At 42.9% G+C, this 12,252-nt stretch overlaps 1 protein-coding gene across 1 annotated transcript in view; it reads left to right on the plus strand.

The window, feature by feature from the left end:
• The window catches only part of tenm1 (teneurin transmembrane protein 1), a 156,083-nt gene that overhangs the window by 80,830 nt on the left and 63,001 nt on the right, over positions 1-12,252 (plus strand). The window contains exons 8-13 of the mRNA XM_070836474.1: positions 3,153-3,254; positions 5,275-5,469; positions 7,727-7,927; positions 9,808-9,993; positions 10,151-10,180; positions 10,311-10,457. Of these exons, the coding sequence (XP_070692575.1) occupies positions 3,153-3,254; positions 5,275-5,469; positions 7,727-7,927; positions 9,808-9,993; positions 10,151-10,180; positions 10,311-10,457 (861 nt within the window). The remainder of the gene's footprint in view (positions 1-3,152; positions 3,255-5,274; positions 5,470-7,726; positions 7,928-9,807; positions 9,994-10,150; positions 10,181-10,310; positions 10,458-12,252) is intronic.

The following is a 12,252-nucleotide window of genomic DNA, read 5'->3' on the forward strand; positions in this document are numbered from 1 at the left end:
AAAATAATATTAATGGATTGGTGTCAAAGTTCATTTCACTGCCCATTTACACCTCTAACGAGGGTTACAAACAGACACTGAATTGTTTTGGAGGCAGAAAATCAAAGTCATCAAGCTCCAGTACAATAAATTCTAATAAGAGACACAGTATGCTGTAGAGTGGAGCTTTATGGGGAGATGGGGAAGAAATGAGATGATCTCTGTCGGGAAATTGAGCTTTTCCGCAGCAAATAGTAACTGGATACAACAAAGAACCAGAGAGTCTAAATAAGAGAATGGCAAAAGACTGTTGTGAAAATAAATAAATAAGATAAAATAAAAATCAATACAGTGTATGAGTATGACAAGAAGGAGAACATGAGAGCATGAAAGATATGAAAGCAATACATGAAATCCTGAAATAAGCTTGTTTTCACAAAAGCACTATATGTAAAAGATGCAGTATGGTTTAAGAATGTTTGCAAGAGTGACGAGGCACGTGATTACATGAGACAGATGCTGCTGTCACACATAATCACCGTTATCATCATTTTGATAAGAGTAAAAAGAAGAAAGAAGTAAGTTGCGATAGAAAAATCAAAGGCATGTTTGTTTGGTCAGTTGATAACTGACCTGTATCAGTCAGAAGACATTATTTTGCTCTGTCATCTGTTCACACACACACACACACACACACACACACACACATACACTGAGAGCATTCAGTTACATCTTAACTCTGTGCTGCTGCTGAGTTGGAGAAAATTGTCGGCACAAATGCTGATATATATATATATACTGTAATATATGCTGATATGTGTATACACTCCACAGTCAGTTCTCAGTGGTTCTGACTATAATGAGTCATAGATGTAAAAAAAAGAATACTAAAATGGTCAGAGAACATCTGCCGATTCCAAAATAGACATCGTTATGTGGATTCAAATTGAATTTCAAATATATTTTCTCCATTTTGTACTGAAAAAAGGCAGCAGATGCAGGGAAACCTTTTTTTTTCTCCTCCACTGTTATTGACATTTACATGTGACCCACGAAAGCTGCGGCTTAATGATTTCTGCCGTTTGCACCACCTACACTCCAGCCCCATCTTCTTTAATTCTGCTCAGCCTGTACCGAGGCAGAGTGGTGCTTCCTGCAGTGCTATTAATTATGCATAATTGCTACACTTCAGCTGTCATCACATGTCCTCTTGAATATTATGTCTTCGGCACAATGGCCAACAAAGTATGAGAAAAAGTTTCATGTAGATATCTGGAACTTTTAACAAAATAAATAATAAACAAAAAAGTGGCTAGCTAGCGGCTGGATACTTCTAGTTAACCGAGCAGCCTTTTCATTATTTCATAAATTCATAAAGCCCAAGGGTCATAAAGCATGGCTGAAACTTTACAGGCTCATAAAGTACAATTGGAATGCTTATTTGACCAATCAGATCACTTGGCTGGAAGCCCCTATTTTATAATAGCATTTAACTGCAATAACTTATGGCATGAGTGATCTCTAACTGGAAAGGGTTTAGTCAGTGGAGAGAAGAATGAGTGGGTGGGTCATGGATGCACTCACACACACACACACACACTATATATACTGTAACAAATAAAGACATGGCTGACCATACATTATCTCTTAATTGCCTGGAGATTTTTATAGTGGCGACATTGACCTGAATGATACGGAGCTTATATCACTGTGACAACCGTGCACCTTGCAGCCTTTAGAGCTTCGTGGTGGATCTCCCCTCACCTCTGGATTAAAAAGAACTCAGTGACCTTGCACATGAACTTTTGTTCATTACATGTGTCAGGTGCCAGTTACAATATCGCAATATGCGTGCGTGAGGCCTGTTTCGCAAGAAAGGGAAATAGACACATATGGAAAAAGGTTCGTGAGTCCTCCTGAGTGTGTGGGAGAAAAGATGATTGCCACTCCTCTCCATCAGTGTGACGATGACAGGTGATGGAGGTGAAAATGACTTTGGTTTCTGTAGTGATGCGCTGCTGTGGAGGATAACGCTGTGCTGTCGGCTACTGGCAGGACCTGTCTCATTAGCATGTGTCACACGCGCCTCAAGGCGGGTGTCACATAATAACTTTGCGTGCATGTGTTTTTAAATGCGTGTGTGCGTGCGTGCGTGTGTGCGTGTGTGTGTGTGTGTGAGTGAGCCATGCCACTGAAGGATTTGTCATCCATGCTCCCTGAACAGAGCGAGCCAGGGGACTGCAGTGGTTTGACTCTGGAGTCGATCCCTGTTCAGAGGAGCCGGGCAGGACGGCACAGGGTCAAATAAAGGATGACATCCTTGACACCCATTTTAATTACTCTATCTAGCTTAGATAGAGCTCGCCTGGCGCAAGATACCAGCAGCATGGCTCAAATCCACAACTGTGCCAGCCACTGGGTGCTTCTCCACCAAAATCTTCCAACTCGAGTAGAGCCGACAGACCTCAGCAGACTTATGTAATGCTCTAAAAGCACAGAAGTGCTCTCCCTCTGCCATGCTGTCTGTACCGGGAGAATGAGATCTGACATGATGGACATATCAATGGGAGAGAAGGAGAACAGAAAAAAGGAAGGCAGCTAATTGAAGTCCGATGGAGGAATATGATGAAACATGTATAGTCTACACAACGATATGATGAAACACAAGTATCCAGATGAGACAAAACACTGGTAGGAACAAGCAACACATTGATCTTCACCAACGCCCAGAGTGCAGCCACTGTCGGGATGCACTTTTACCCATTCTCCACTAACTCGTGCACTCTCAGTGTCAGATTTTATGTTGCTCAGTCTCGTTCCAAACTGGGCCCTTGTAAACAGTTTGTTGATTAAGCTTTGATGTTTGTAAATTTGCGTGCAGTGTGTTTCCAACCTGTAATGCAGTGTAATGTGCTTAGTGCTACTGAGTGTAAGTGAGTGCTTGGCCATTCCCCAGAGAGTGATAGCAGCTGGATCAGACTAATCTAATATAGCCCCTGAGTCTGGGGAGCCATCCATTGCTTATCAGATCTCTCATTCAATAACAGCGAGCCACGCCAGCTTATGGAGTTACATGAGGAATATTTTCAAGTTTTGTTATTTTCTCTGCCTTTCATGTCTGCTTTGTGAATGTGTGTGTGTGTGTGTGTGTGTGTGTGTGTGCGGCCGTGCAGACTCAATGGATGGCTGTGCCACAGACTGTAATGGAAACGGAGAGTGTGTGGCTGGACACTGCCACTGCTTCGCTGGATTCCTGGGTCCTGATTGTGCCAAAGGTGAGAGATAACTGATAAAGGAGAAGGTTGGCATTATTCTCAACGGCAACAAAAACCCTGAAAATACCAAAAGTACCGGAGTGTTAGCATGTCTCTTTATTCTTTCACTGCCCTGCCTGTGACACTCAAACCCAAGCCCATTCCCTTCTATTGTCATTTTCTAAAACCTGTCACAGTTATATAGTTTCACGGTTCATATGCAGTGCAAATGTGAGTAAATAGTGCATTTGGAAGAGACTATTTTCTGCCGTTAATGCACCTTTTGTCCACCAGCAGCACATTGTACAGTAGTTTCTCAAATAATGGCAGGACCTTTCTTTAGCTCATCACTCAGGCCTTTATTTTGTTTCCTCTGTCTTACAAGTACATTTTAGCTCCTTCCCACTTTCTGGTGTGTTTCTATTGTGCTGCTGGTGCTGTTTTCCTGCAAATGAAAGCACTTCTTCCACGTTAACCAGTTTCATTAGTACACGACAGAGTCAACAAAGTCACCGCTCTGCTTCATTCTCTTCCCCCCATTTCACATCTTTATTCACTAACTATTTCCCGTCGCTTCCAGTCTGTTGTTATTCCAAGTGCCGCTAAGCTACTGTCAGTAAAACTTCCTGCAGATGTCTTTTTCACATTAAAAGCCTTCTAGTGACTTGAAGGATAACCCCACTGTTGATATTAATTCGAAATATCTGGAGGAAGTTTTATTTACAGCAACTTTACTGTTTTTTTTTTTTTTACACTACCTTTATTTTATTTTAATACCAGTTTTTATCAGAGTATTTACAGTATGTAGACGCAACTCAGAATAAACTCTGTCACCCAGTGCAACACTGTGGCTCATTAATATTTCTTAAAAGGCTTTTGAACATGAATGGGATGGCAGAGAAGAATAAGCTATGATAAAAATGTACAACATCACCATCCTTTTACTGCAACTCTTCCGCATCCTGGCAGCCCTACCTGTCCCTTTTACTCCTCTACCTCTCCGTCCTCTTCCCCTCTCTCTCCCTCTGGCTTTCTCTCCACCTCCATTTTTTTTTTTCATTCTATCTCTCTCCCCCCTCCGTCCTTCTTTGTGGAATGATCGTAGTTGTATCCGTCTCATTGTGTAGAAACAGCTGATGTGATATCACATCCAATGATTTATTTACGCTCATCATTTATTCATTCGCTCCTCTCATCTTTGCTCATTTGCTTGCGTTATAATATTCTCTGTTTGAAAAGTTAGACAGCAAGTTTTGGCAAGAGTTGTAAAAAAAGTGAAGTCAGAATTTATTACTGTATGGTTACAGGGTGTTAGATTTAACAAAGGATCAAACAAACACATAACACATGCCCACACGCCTGAACGCACGGGGCCTTCATTGCAAATTATCCGGGAAAAAAAGCTGTTGGTTCTGGATTGTCTTTCTAATCCATTTGAAGTCTGGAGCTGCCATTTCTCTTCCAGCTGCAATGAGGAGAAGGCTGGGGAGTATAACTGTCAGTGTGTCATCAGACACTCACTGACTTTATTCTACCTGGCTGTCATTACATTAGCCACACAGCTCTCCATCTCTGCATGGAGATAGCTCTGCTTTCCACCCTCATTCTATAAACCCCTAATGCTCTCTTTCCTAATCTTCCGTTTTCACGATTGTTTTCACGGCCTGTTCAGAGCGAGTGAGGTGACGTTGGGGGGATTTTCTACAATTCCTGGGTTGCCGTGGTAGCCAAGCTCAGGTGGTGCTTGAGTAAATTGAAACAGCGTGAGGGATAAGCTGGAGTGTGTGCGTGTGTGTATACGCTAGTATGAGCATGTGTGTGTGCGTGTGTGTGTGTGTGTGTGTGAGAGAGAAAGAGAGGGAGACAGAGGCTGCTTGAGGATTTGCTGAATCCGCGCACTAGCTGAGATAACAGAGCGTAGCCCCACTCACGGTGGGTTACTGCGGTCTCCCAGCTAATATACTGCAGCACTATGTGTGTGTGTGTGTATGTGTGTGTACTACTGAGTACGTGGGTGTAATCTGTGTTTGTCCTGTTGCAGATTCATGCCCCGTGTTGTGCAGCGGTAACGGCGTGTATGAGAAAGGAAGGTGTGTGTGCCTGGCAGGCTGGAAGGGGGCAGAGTGTAATGTGGAGGAGGGGCAGTGTATCGACCCCACCTGCTCCAACCATGGCTCCTGCATCCAGGGAATCTGCATATGTAGTCCTGCCTACAAGGGGGTGAACTGTGAGCAAGGTAAGACGTTTAGTCACATCAGCACAACAAAAATGGCTCCACTTACACACATGTAAATGACTGGCTCTGCTATCTTAAGGCAAGCATTCGATTTAAGGCTGCACTAATCAATAGCTTTACATTCACAATGGGTCTTTGTGTAATTTGACAGGGGTCCTTTGTCGTGAAGCTCTATGGAGCATTTTAATCAAGTCAAATGAAATCAGTCAATTAATTTTAATTTAAATTTTAATTTATTCAGCCCAAAAATCACAAATCGCCAATTTCTCTCAAAGGGCTTTTACAATCTCCACAGCATACGATAACATTTAGCCTTCAGTTCATCAGTCTGGACGATGCAGCAGACAGCTGTTTAGAGCCTGCACTGCACCACATGGCTTAGAGAGTTAATGATTAGCTGGTGAAACATTCAGCTGTGGAGATAGAGATATACCTGAGGAGTTGGTGGAGACCAAACCATAGCTAAAAATAGAGTAGTACACGGAAAAGTACACAGAAACACGACTCATAAATTATGCTAATGTCACCTTGTGTCTGCTGTGTAAATAGGCGATTTGCTAGCACATTAGCTGTATAAACCTTGTAAAGTGCTAATATGTTGTGTTTTCTGTTGGTTCAGTTGCTGCCGAGTAGCCAATAATCAATTAAAGCAGCTTTAATGATGAATTTTAACTTTGAAACTAATTAATGGGATTTACATCAATTGGGTTCCTCATTTTCTTCTCAAAGTCATAATTTGGCAGCCTGGCTTTCCAATTAAACAGCATAGAAACCACACACACTGCTGGAATCTGCAAAACTTCCTCTTTTCATTGACAGAAGTAGATATTCATGAAGGATAATGTTCATAAATATGTATACCGTATATATAACCATGATATAACTTTGCCTCAAAGTCATTTCACATAAATGTAATTAGAAACTTTTCTGCAGTATCAAAAGCAATCTGGATGATTGTCTAGGTACATCCATGGCTACAGTGAAAAAAGTAACTGCTAGTAGCTACATCAGCATGACCTTTCATGGTGCAGATTTAGCAAAATGTTAACAAATGTAGGCGGCGAGTACAGGTAGCACAGAGCCAATTCGCTGTCCCCATGGCACCGTAATACTTTGTCTTTGTATCGCTTAAAAACTGATGAGAACCGTGTAGGCAAGAACATCAAACATGTCAAATCCAAAATAGAAAGAAGAAAATGAAAAATAATAGGAATGACAATTTTCTTTTTTTATTACATATTATTCACTGCTATTTATACCAAAGTATAGCAAGTCCCATCAACGTGGTTCTTATTCGCTTATCACTATCAAACTGTATACAGATTTTTTTGGTGTGTTGACAAGCTTAGGCCATGCAGACAAACAGACAAACTCAAACAGTTTGAAGTTGTCCATAACAGCTGCGCTAGAACATGTATACTGCCACTCACATTTCAAGCAGCAGAACTTATTCTGAGAGTTCAGAACAGATCATTGCACGTATATACTGAATATTTATTATATACTGGAAATACTGTTATATTATTCCAGCCGTGACACATAAAGCTACACGTGAACGTAGTGAAAAAGGATGTAGGGTTCAAATGACAAAAACATGATTGATTCAGGTAGCTCAGGTAGCAGAGGCACCTTACAGTTGTAGGAAATCAGCCGTGGCTCTTTGTCATTGCAGCTGTCCATTGTAAAACCACCCAATAAATTAGCAAAAACAAACAAAGCTGTTATATTTAAAACAATTATGATGTTACACTTGATCGTTACCTGATGGCACAGCTGTCCTAAAGAGCGCCCTGCTGTTGCCTCGAGTATCGCGGCCTGTAGAGACCAAATCAGGTGTTTGACCTTGAGCGGCGGAGCTGAGCTGAGCTGAGCTGCGTCAGACTGTGCTGAGCTTTGGCTTGGCGCTCAGAGCTGTAATTACACACAGTAACACAGCGTAGCGCAGACCACCATGACACACACACACACACACACACACACACGCACACCGACCCATTTCACCCCTTATCAAAGCCTCAGTTCTAAGTGTCCTATGAAGTGTAATGTTGTGGAACAGATACAGGGATTGTAGCTAGGGTGGTTAACTCCTGGATGGGATGCAAAGAACACTGCTTTCATACTCTGTGAACTGATGATTATAATGAGGCAGACGCATCCCCCCCCCCACCCCCAAACCCCTCCTCCTCCCACCCTGTCACTTCTTCCCCTCACCTCTGACTCATTCTTGCTTTTCCTTCCTTTTCCTCTCCCTCTGCAGTGGACTGCGTAGACCCTCAGTGCGGCGGGCACGGCGTGTGTGTGCGCGGAGAGTGCGTGTGCTCAGCAGGCTGGGCGGGAGTGAGCTGTGATGACCCACTGCCAGCCTGTCAGGAGCAGTGTTCAGGACATGGCACCTATCTCCCTGAGTCAGACACCTGCGCCTGCCAGCCCAACTGGACGGGACCAGACTGCTACACTGGTAAGACCTGAGGATTATTGTTCACCCGCAGAAAAAACACAGAAAATTGCAACTGCACATCACTAGTTTGCCAGTGTTCTTGTAGCACGCGTGGTCTTGCCAGATACTATTTTCTGGGGATTTGATAGACATGAGAGAAAAATATGGATTGGAGCCACTCTGTGAAATGGGTCTGTGTGTGCGTGTGTATGTGTGTGTGTGTGTGTGTGTGTGTGTTTGCACTCTCTTCATGCTGGTCGTAAATGAGATTTCCCCTCATGACTCTCTGACGGCAGCACTCTGGAGCCCCCCTCCTGCAATAGCACTCACTTTACCGTGCATTTATACTGTAACACGCATATACTTATGCACACGTGCACGCGCACACACACACACACACACACGCACACACATATTCCCTTCAGCTAAATGAGGAAAAAAGGCAGGCGAGAAAAAGAAAAGACCTCTATTTTCACTTTGCTGCAAGGCCTTTCAGAGACTGCTTCTCTGAGGAACATTCAGCTTGGCATTTAAAGGCTTGCTGATGTTTATTGCATACCCCTTTACCTGTACGCTACATGGTAGTTAGTGTGTGGTTGTTAAATGTGGTTGTAAAACAACTACAACTACTTTAACTGTCCTTTGCACACACTCAATTCATGCTGCTTAAACAAACAGGAATCCTACATTGATTGCGAGTTGGCCATTGTAATGAGACAAGTAAAGCTTGTGCACTGTCTGAAAACATAGAGCGCAGTACTCTGCAGTACGCTGTGTGAAAAGAGTCCTTGTCCTTGCAGCGTAAACTGACAGAGAGGAAAATAGCCATTACAGCACTGACTGTCCTCTGTTTCCACCACACTAACGCTGGTGCAAGGAAGGATCCCTTTTACCATGCACACCAATGATTTGCAGGCAATTGGCATTAGCTCCTGCTCTCAGGTGTATGCATGCCTTATTATAGTGATATAGCCCATGATAATGATGGACCGTGGCTGAATATCTGAGATATGAGTGGCCTCTCTCTACCTGCTGGGCTTTTAATCAAAAGGACCCAGCATTTCTACGTCCTGGTCTTGTTGAAGCATAGCTAAGCTAATGTAATTCTAATAGAGAGCTGAAAAACTCTCCAACTTTAATCCACTTTTTCCTCCCTCTCCATGCTATGTATATTTAAATTGAAATAACTTTTTACTGCAGCTGGATAAGTAGTCTTTGTGTGCCTCCAGCACTTTGCTCTCTTTACTGATGGATGAGGCTTTGCTTCTGCAGAGAGAGAGAGAGAGACAGAGAGAGAGAGAGAGAGAGAGATGGTGAGAAGCGCAGAGAAAAGGAAATAGGCAAAAAGCAAAGGAAGGGAAATTTTTTAAAAGGATGTTGCAAGAGAGAGTGAGGGAACGGGATACAGAAAAGAGAAATCTGACAGAGACAAAGATGGAGAGATGAAGAAAAAGAAAGGGTATTAACATACCCACCAAATCTGATCAAAATGTCAGAAAAGAATAATAGAGCTGAATTGGAGTCCCTGTAGTTTATATGCAGCGCAAATACGAATCATTTGGCTGTTATTATGAGTCTATTCACTCTTCCTCTCCTTCAGGGAGCTCAGCTATTAGAGGTGAGAAGATTGTGTATTGTGAGAAAGTAGACTTTTTAGTCTCTGAGGTTATCCTCTTGTGTTTTTTTCTCTCACCTATATCCGATGGCTCACCCCTAACTCAGACTTTTTTTTTTTTCTCCACTTTTTTTCCTCTCTCCATGTCCTCTGTGCCTCTTTTACCTTCCTCTTTCCTTTTTCCCAATGCTCATATCCTCCATTTGTTCCCCTCCCTCTCATCCTCTCTTCCTCTCACACTTACATGCTTTTTTCTCACGCTTATCCCCACCCACCTGTTCGGCAGAGCTGTGCCCAGTGCCATGTGGCAGCCATGGTGTTTGCTCAGAGGGCCAGTGCCAGTGCGAGGAGGGTTGGACCGGAGCCGCGTGTGACCAGAGAGCGTGCCATCCACGCTGCGAAGAACACGGCCAGTGCCACGACGGGACCTGCATCTGCCAGCCTGGCTGGGAGGGAGAGCACTGTAACATTGGTTAGCTGCGTGTGTGTGCGTGTGGGAGTGCTTAATTATTCCTTGTGATATTTTGATTAGTATGATTAATAGGATTAAAAAAGGTGTTGCTGTTGTTGGATGATTTCCATTTATAATTGCTTTCTCTTACCCAATTCTCACCTTTTTCTCCCTACAGTTACTCATGATTTGGATGTCGTTGTGAAAGGTAATCTATCTTTATTTAGGCAGCACATTTCAAATTGTGCCCCTCCAACATGCTCACAAACGCCAAAAATGTGTGTGTGTGTGTGTGTGTGTGTGTGTGTGTGCATTTTTGTGTGGACACACCTTTTCAGACGGATGCCCAGGGTTGTGCAGTGGGCACGGGCGCTGCACCCTGGAGCAGAGTGGCTGGCGCTGCGTCTGCCAGACTGGATGGAGTGGGCCTGGATGCAGCGTTGTCATGGAAACTGACTGCAGTGATGGAACAGACAACGACGGAGGTGACATTCTAACATCATCTATCATTTTCTATCTCTTTTTCTCTTCCTTACCTCTTTCATTTCATGTCTTTTTGGCAGATTGTCCATTTCATTCCATTACTTCTCCTCCGTTTTCTCCTGCCGCAAAATCTGCCTCATTGTTCCTTCCCTTCATCCCTCTATGCTGTCCCAGTCCTGCTGAGACTCCCGTAGAGTCCTGCTGGTCATTATTATATTGAATATGTATTTGTGTGCGTGTGTGTCCGTGTGCATGTATATGTGTGTGTCTGAGTGAATGTGTGTGTGCGTGCGTGCACAAACATTTCTGCAGGCGTGTATGTCTGTTTTTTCTCTTGTCACAGCTAAATGTCTAATATGCATACCACCTGCTAAGATAAAAGGCACTCAGAGAAATTTTCACAAGTCTAAATACAGCAAACCATGCAGGATAGATTTCTGCTTCTTCGGTTGTGAGGTGTTTTGTGACAGTTGAGAGGTGTGTGTCGCTCACTCTCTTAGCTGTGTTGTTCTATCCTCAGGTGAAGAGACAAGAAAAGGAACATTTCAGCAGTAGCAGGAGCTCTGCTCATTACAATCATTTCCTCGCCATTTCAGCCCTATTTTCCAACACATAATAAGTTTTAGAATATAGTACAATATTACATTGCTCTCAACTGTGCCCATTCACTTTGAAACTCTATCAAATATCCATTATGGACATGCCCGTTAAGCCGGAGCTGTAATCCATCATTGCAAACTAGGTAGTGTCGCTTTTGTTTGGAGTAAAAGCTTCCTTGTTTTTTTTTTTTTCTTCTTTTTTTCGTGTGGTTCCAGGTTTTGTGATGAGTGGCATTTGAATCAGTGCACAGAGCAGTGGGAAACCTCAAACACATACATACGTTTTTGTTGCCGTTTTTTTTTTTCTTTTGTCAGGTGGTGCAGGGAGCTGGTAGCTGCAGTGTAACCTTTTTTTCGCTGCACATTGTTTACCAAAGCGGTATGACTGGCTGAGCCCACACTTCAGAAAGTCACAGTAGATGGCTGCTTAACACATGAGTTGCAGATTCTTACCCTGCATTATAACCTCAGAGCCATACATTTGAAAATGTCTCGTGGATTATAAAATAGGGTCTTGAATGGAGGAAATAAGTCAAGATTGTGGCCCGCCAGCAGCGTATGCAATGATGATTATTAATTTTATTAACAGATTATGTTCTATCTCATTGTTGTGATGACATATTTGTTATTAATGAATGTTTAATCCGGTTATAAAGGAATGTCACACTGTCTCCGTAACATGTGAACACATTCCATGTTAACTCAGTCACACCTCGAACAAACTGAACCTTTTCTCACTGTGCCTCTTAAAAGGGGGACTTAACCGTTCTGGTTTTACACATAAAGATCAGTTTACTTGTAATGAAGATTACTAGTCAGCATGTTAAGAACAGTTGTATGTCTTCACTGGCTCTGCGGTGTTGTCGGGTCTGAAACAAATATCCCCAATTATATGATCAGGGGTTATCTGAGCTTGGAGTTGGAGACTACACATTTAAAATAAAAGAAAGTGAGGATGTGGAGTATAAAGGAATAATTTAACATTAAGGGAGGATACTTTCTTGCAGGGAGTTAGATGAGGAGACAGCTTCTATTCTGTATCTGCCTGTTCAACACAAGGAGCATTAGGTTCTTGAAGTCTCTGTGACTCTGTGATGTTGCAAGATGCCAGGAAGTCACAGCGCTCGGCCAAGAAGTAGTCATATAATCTCCCATTAAACCACAAACTGTGGTTTTGTGTATGGATTAGAAGAATTAG

This window comes from Pempheris klunzingeri, chromosome 9 (genome assembly GCF_042242105.1).
Source record: "Pempheris klunzingeri isolate RE-2024b chromosome 9, fPemKlu1.hap1, whole genome shotgun sequence".
NCBI lineage: Eukaryota > Metazoa > Chordata > Actinopteri > Acropomatiformes > Pempheridae > Pempheris > Pempheris klunzingeri.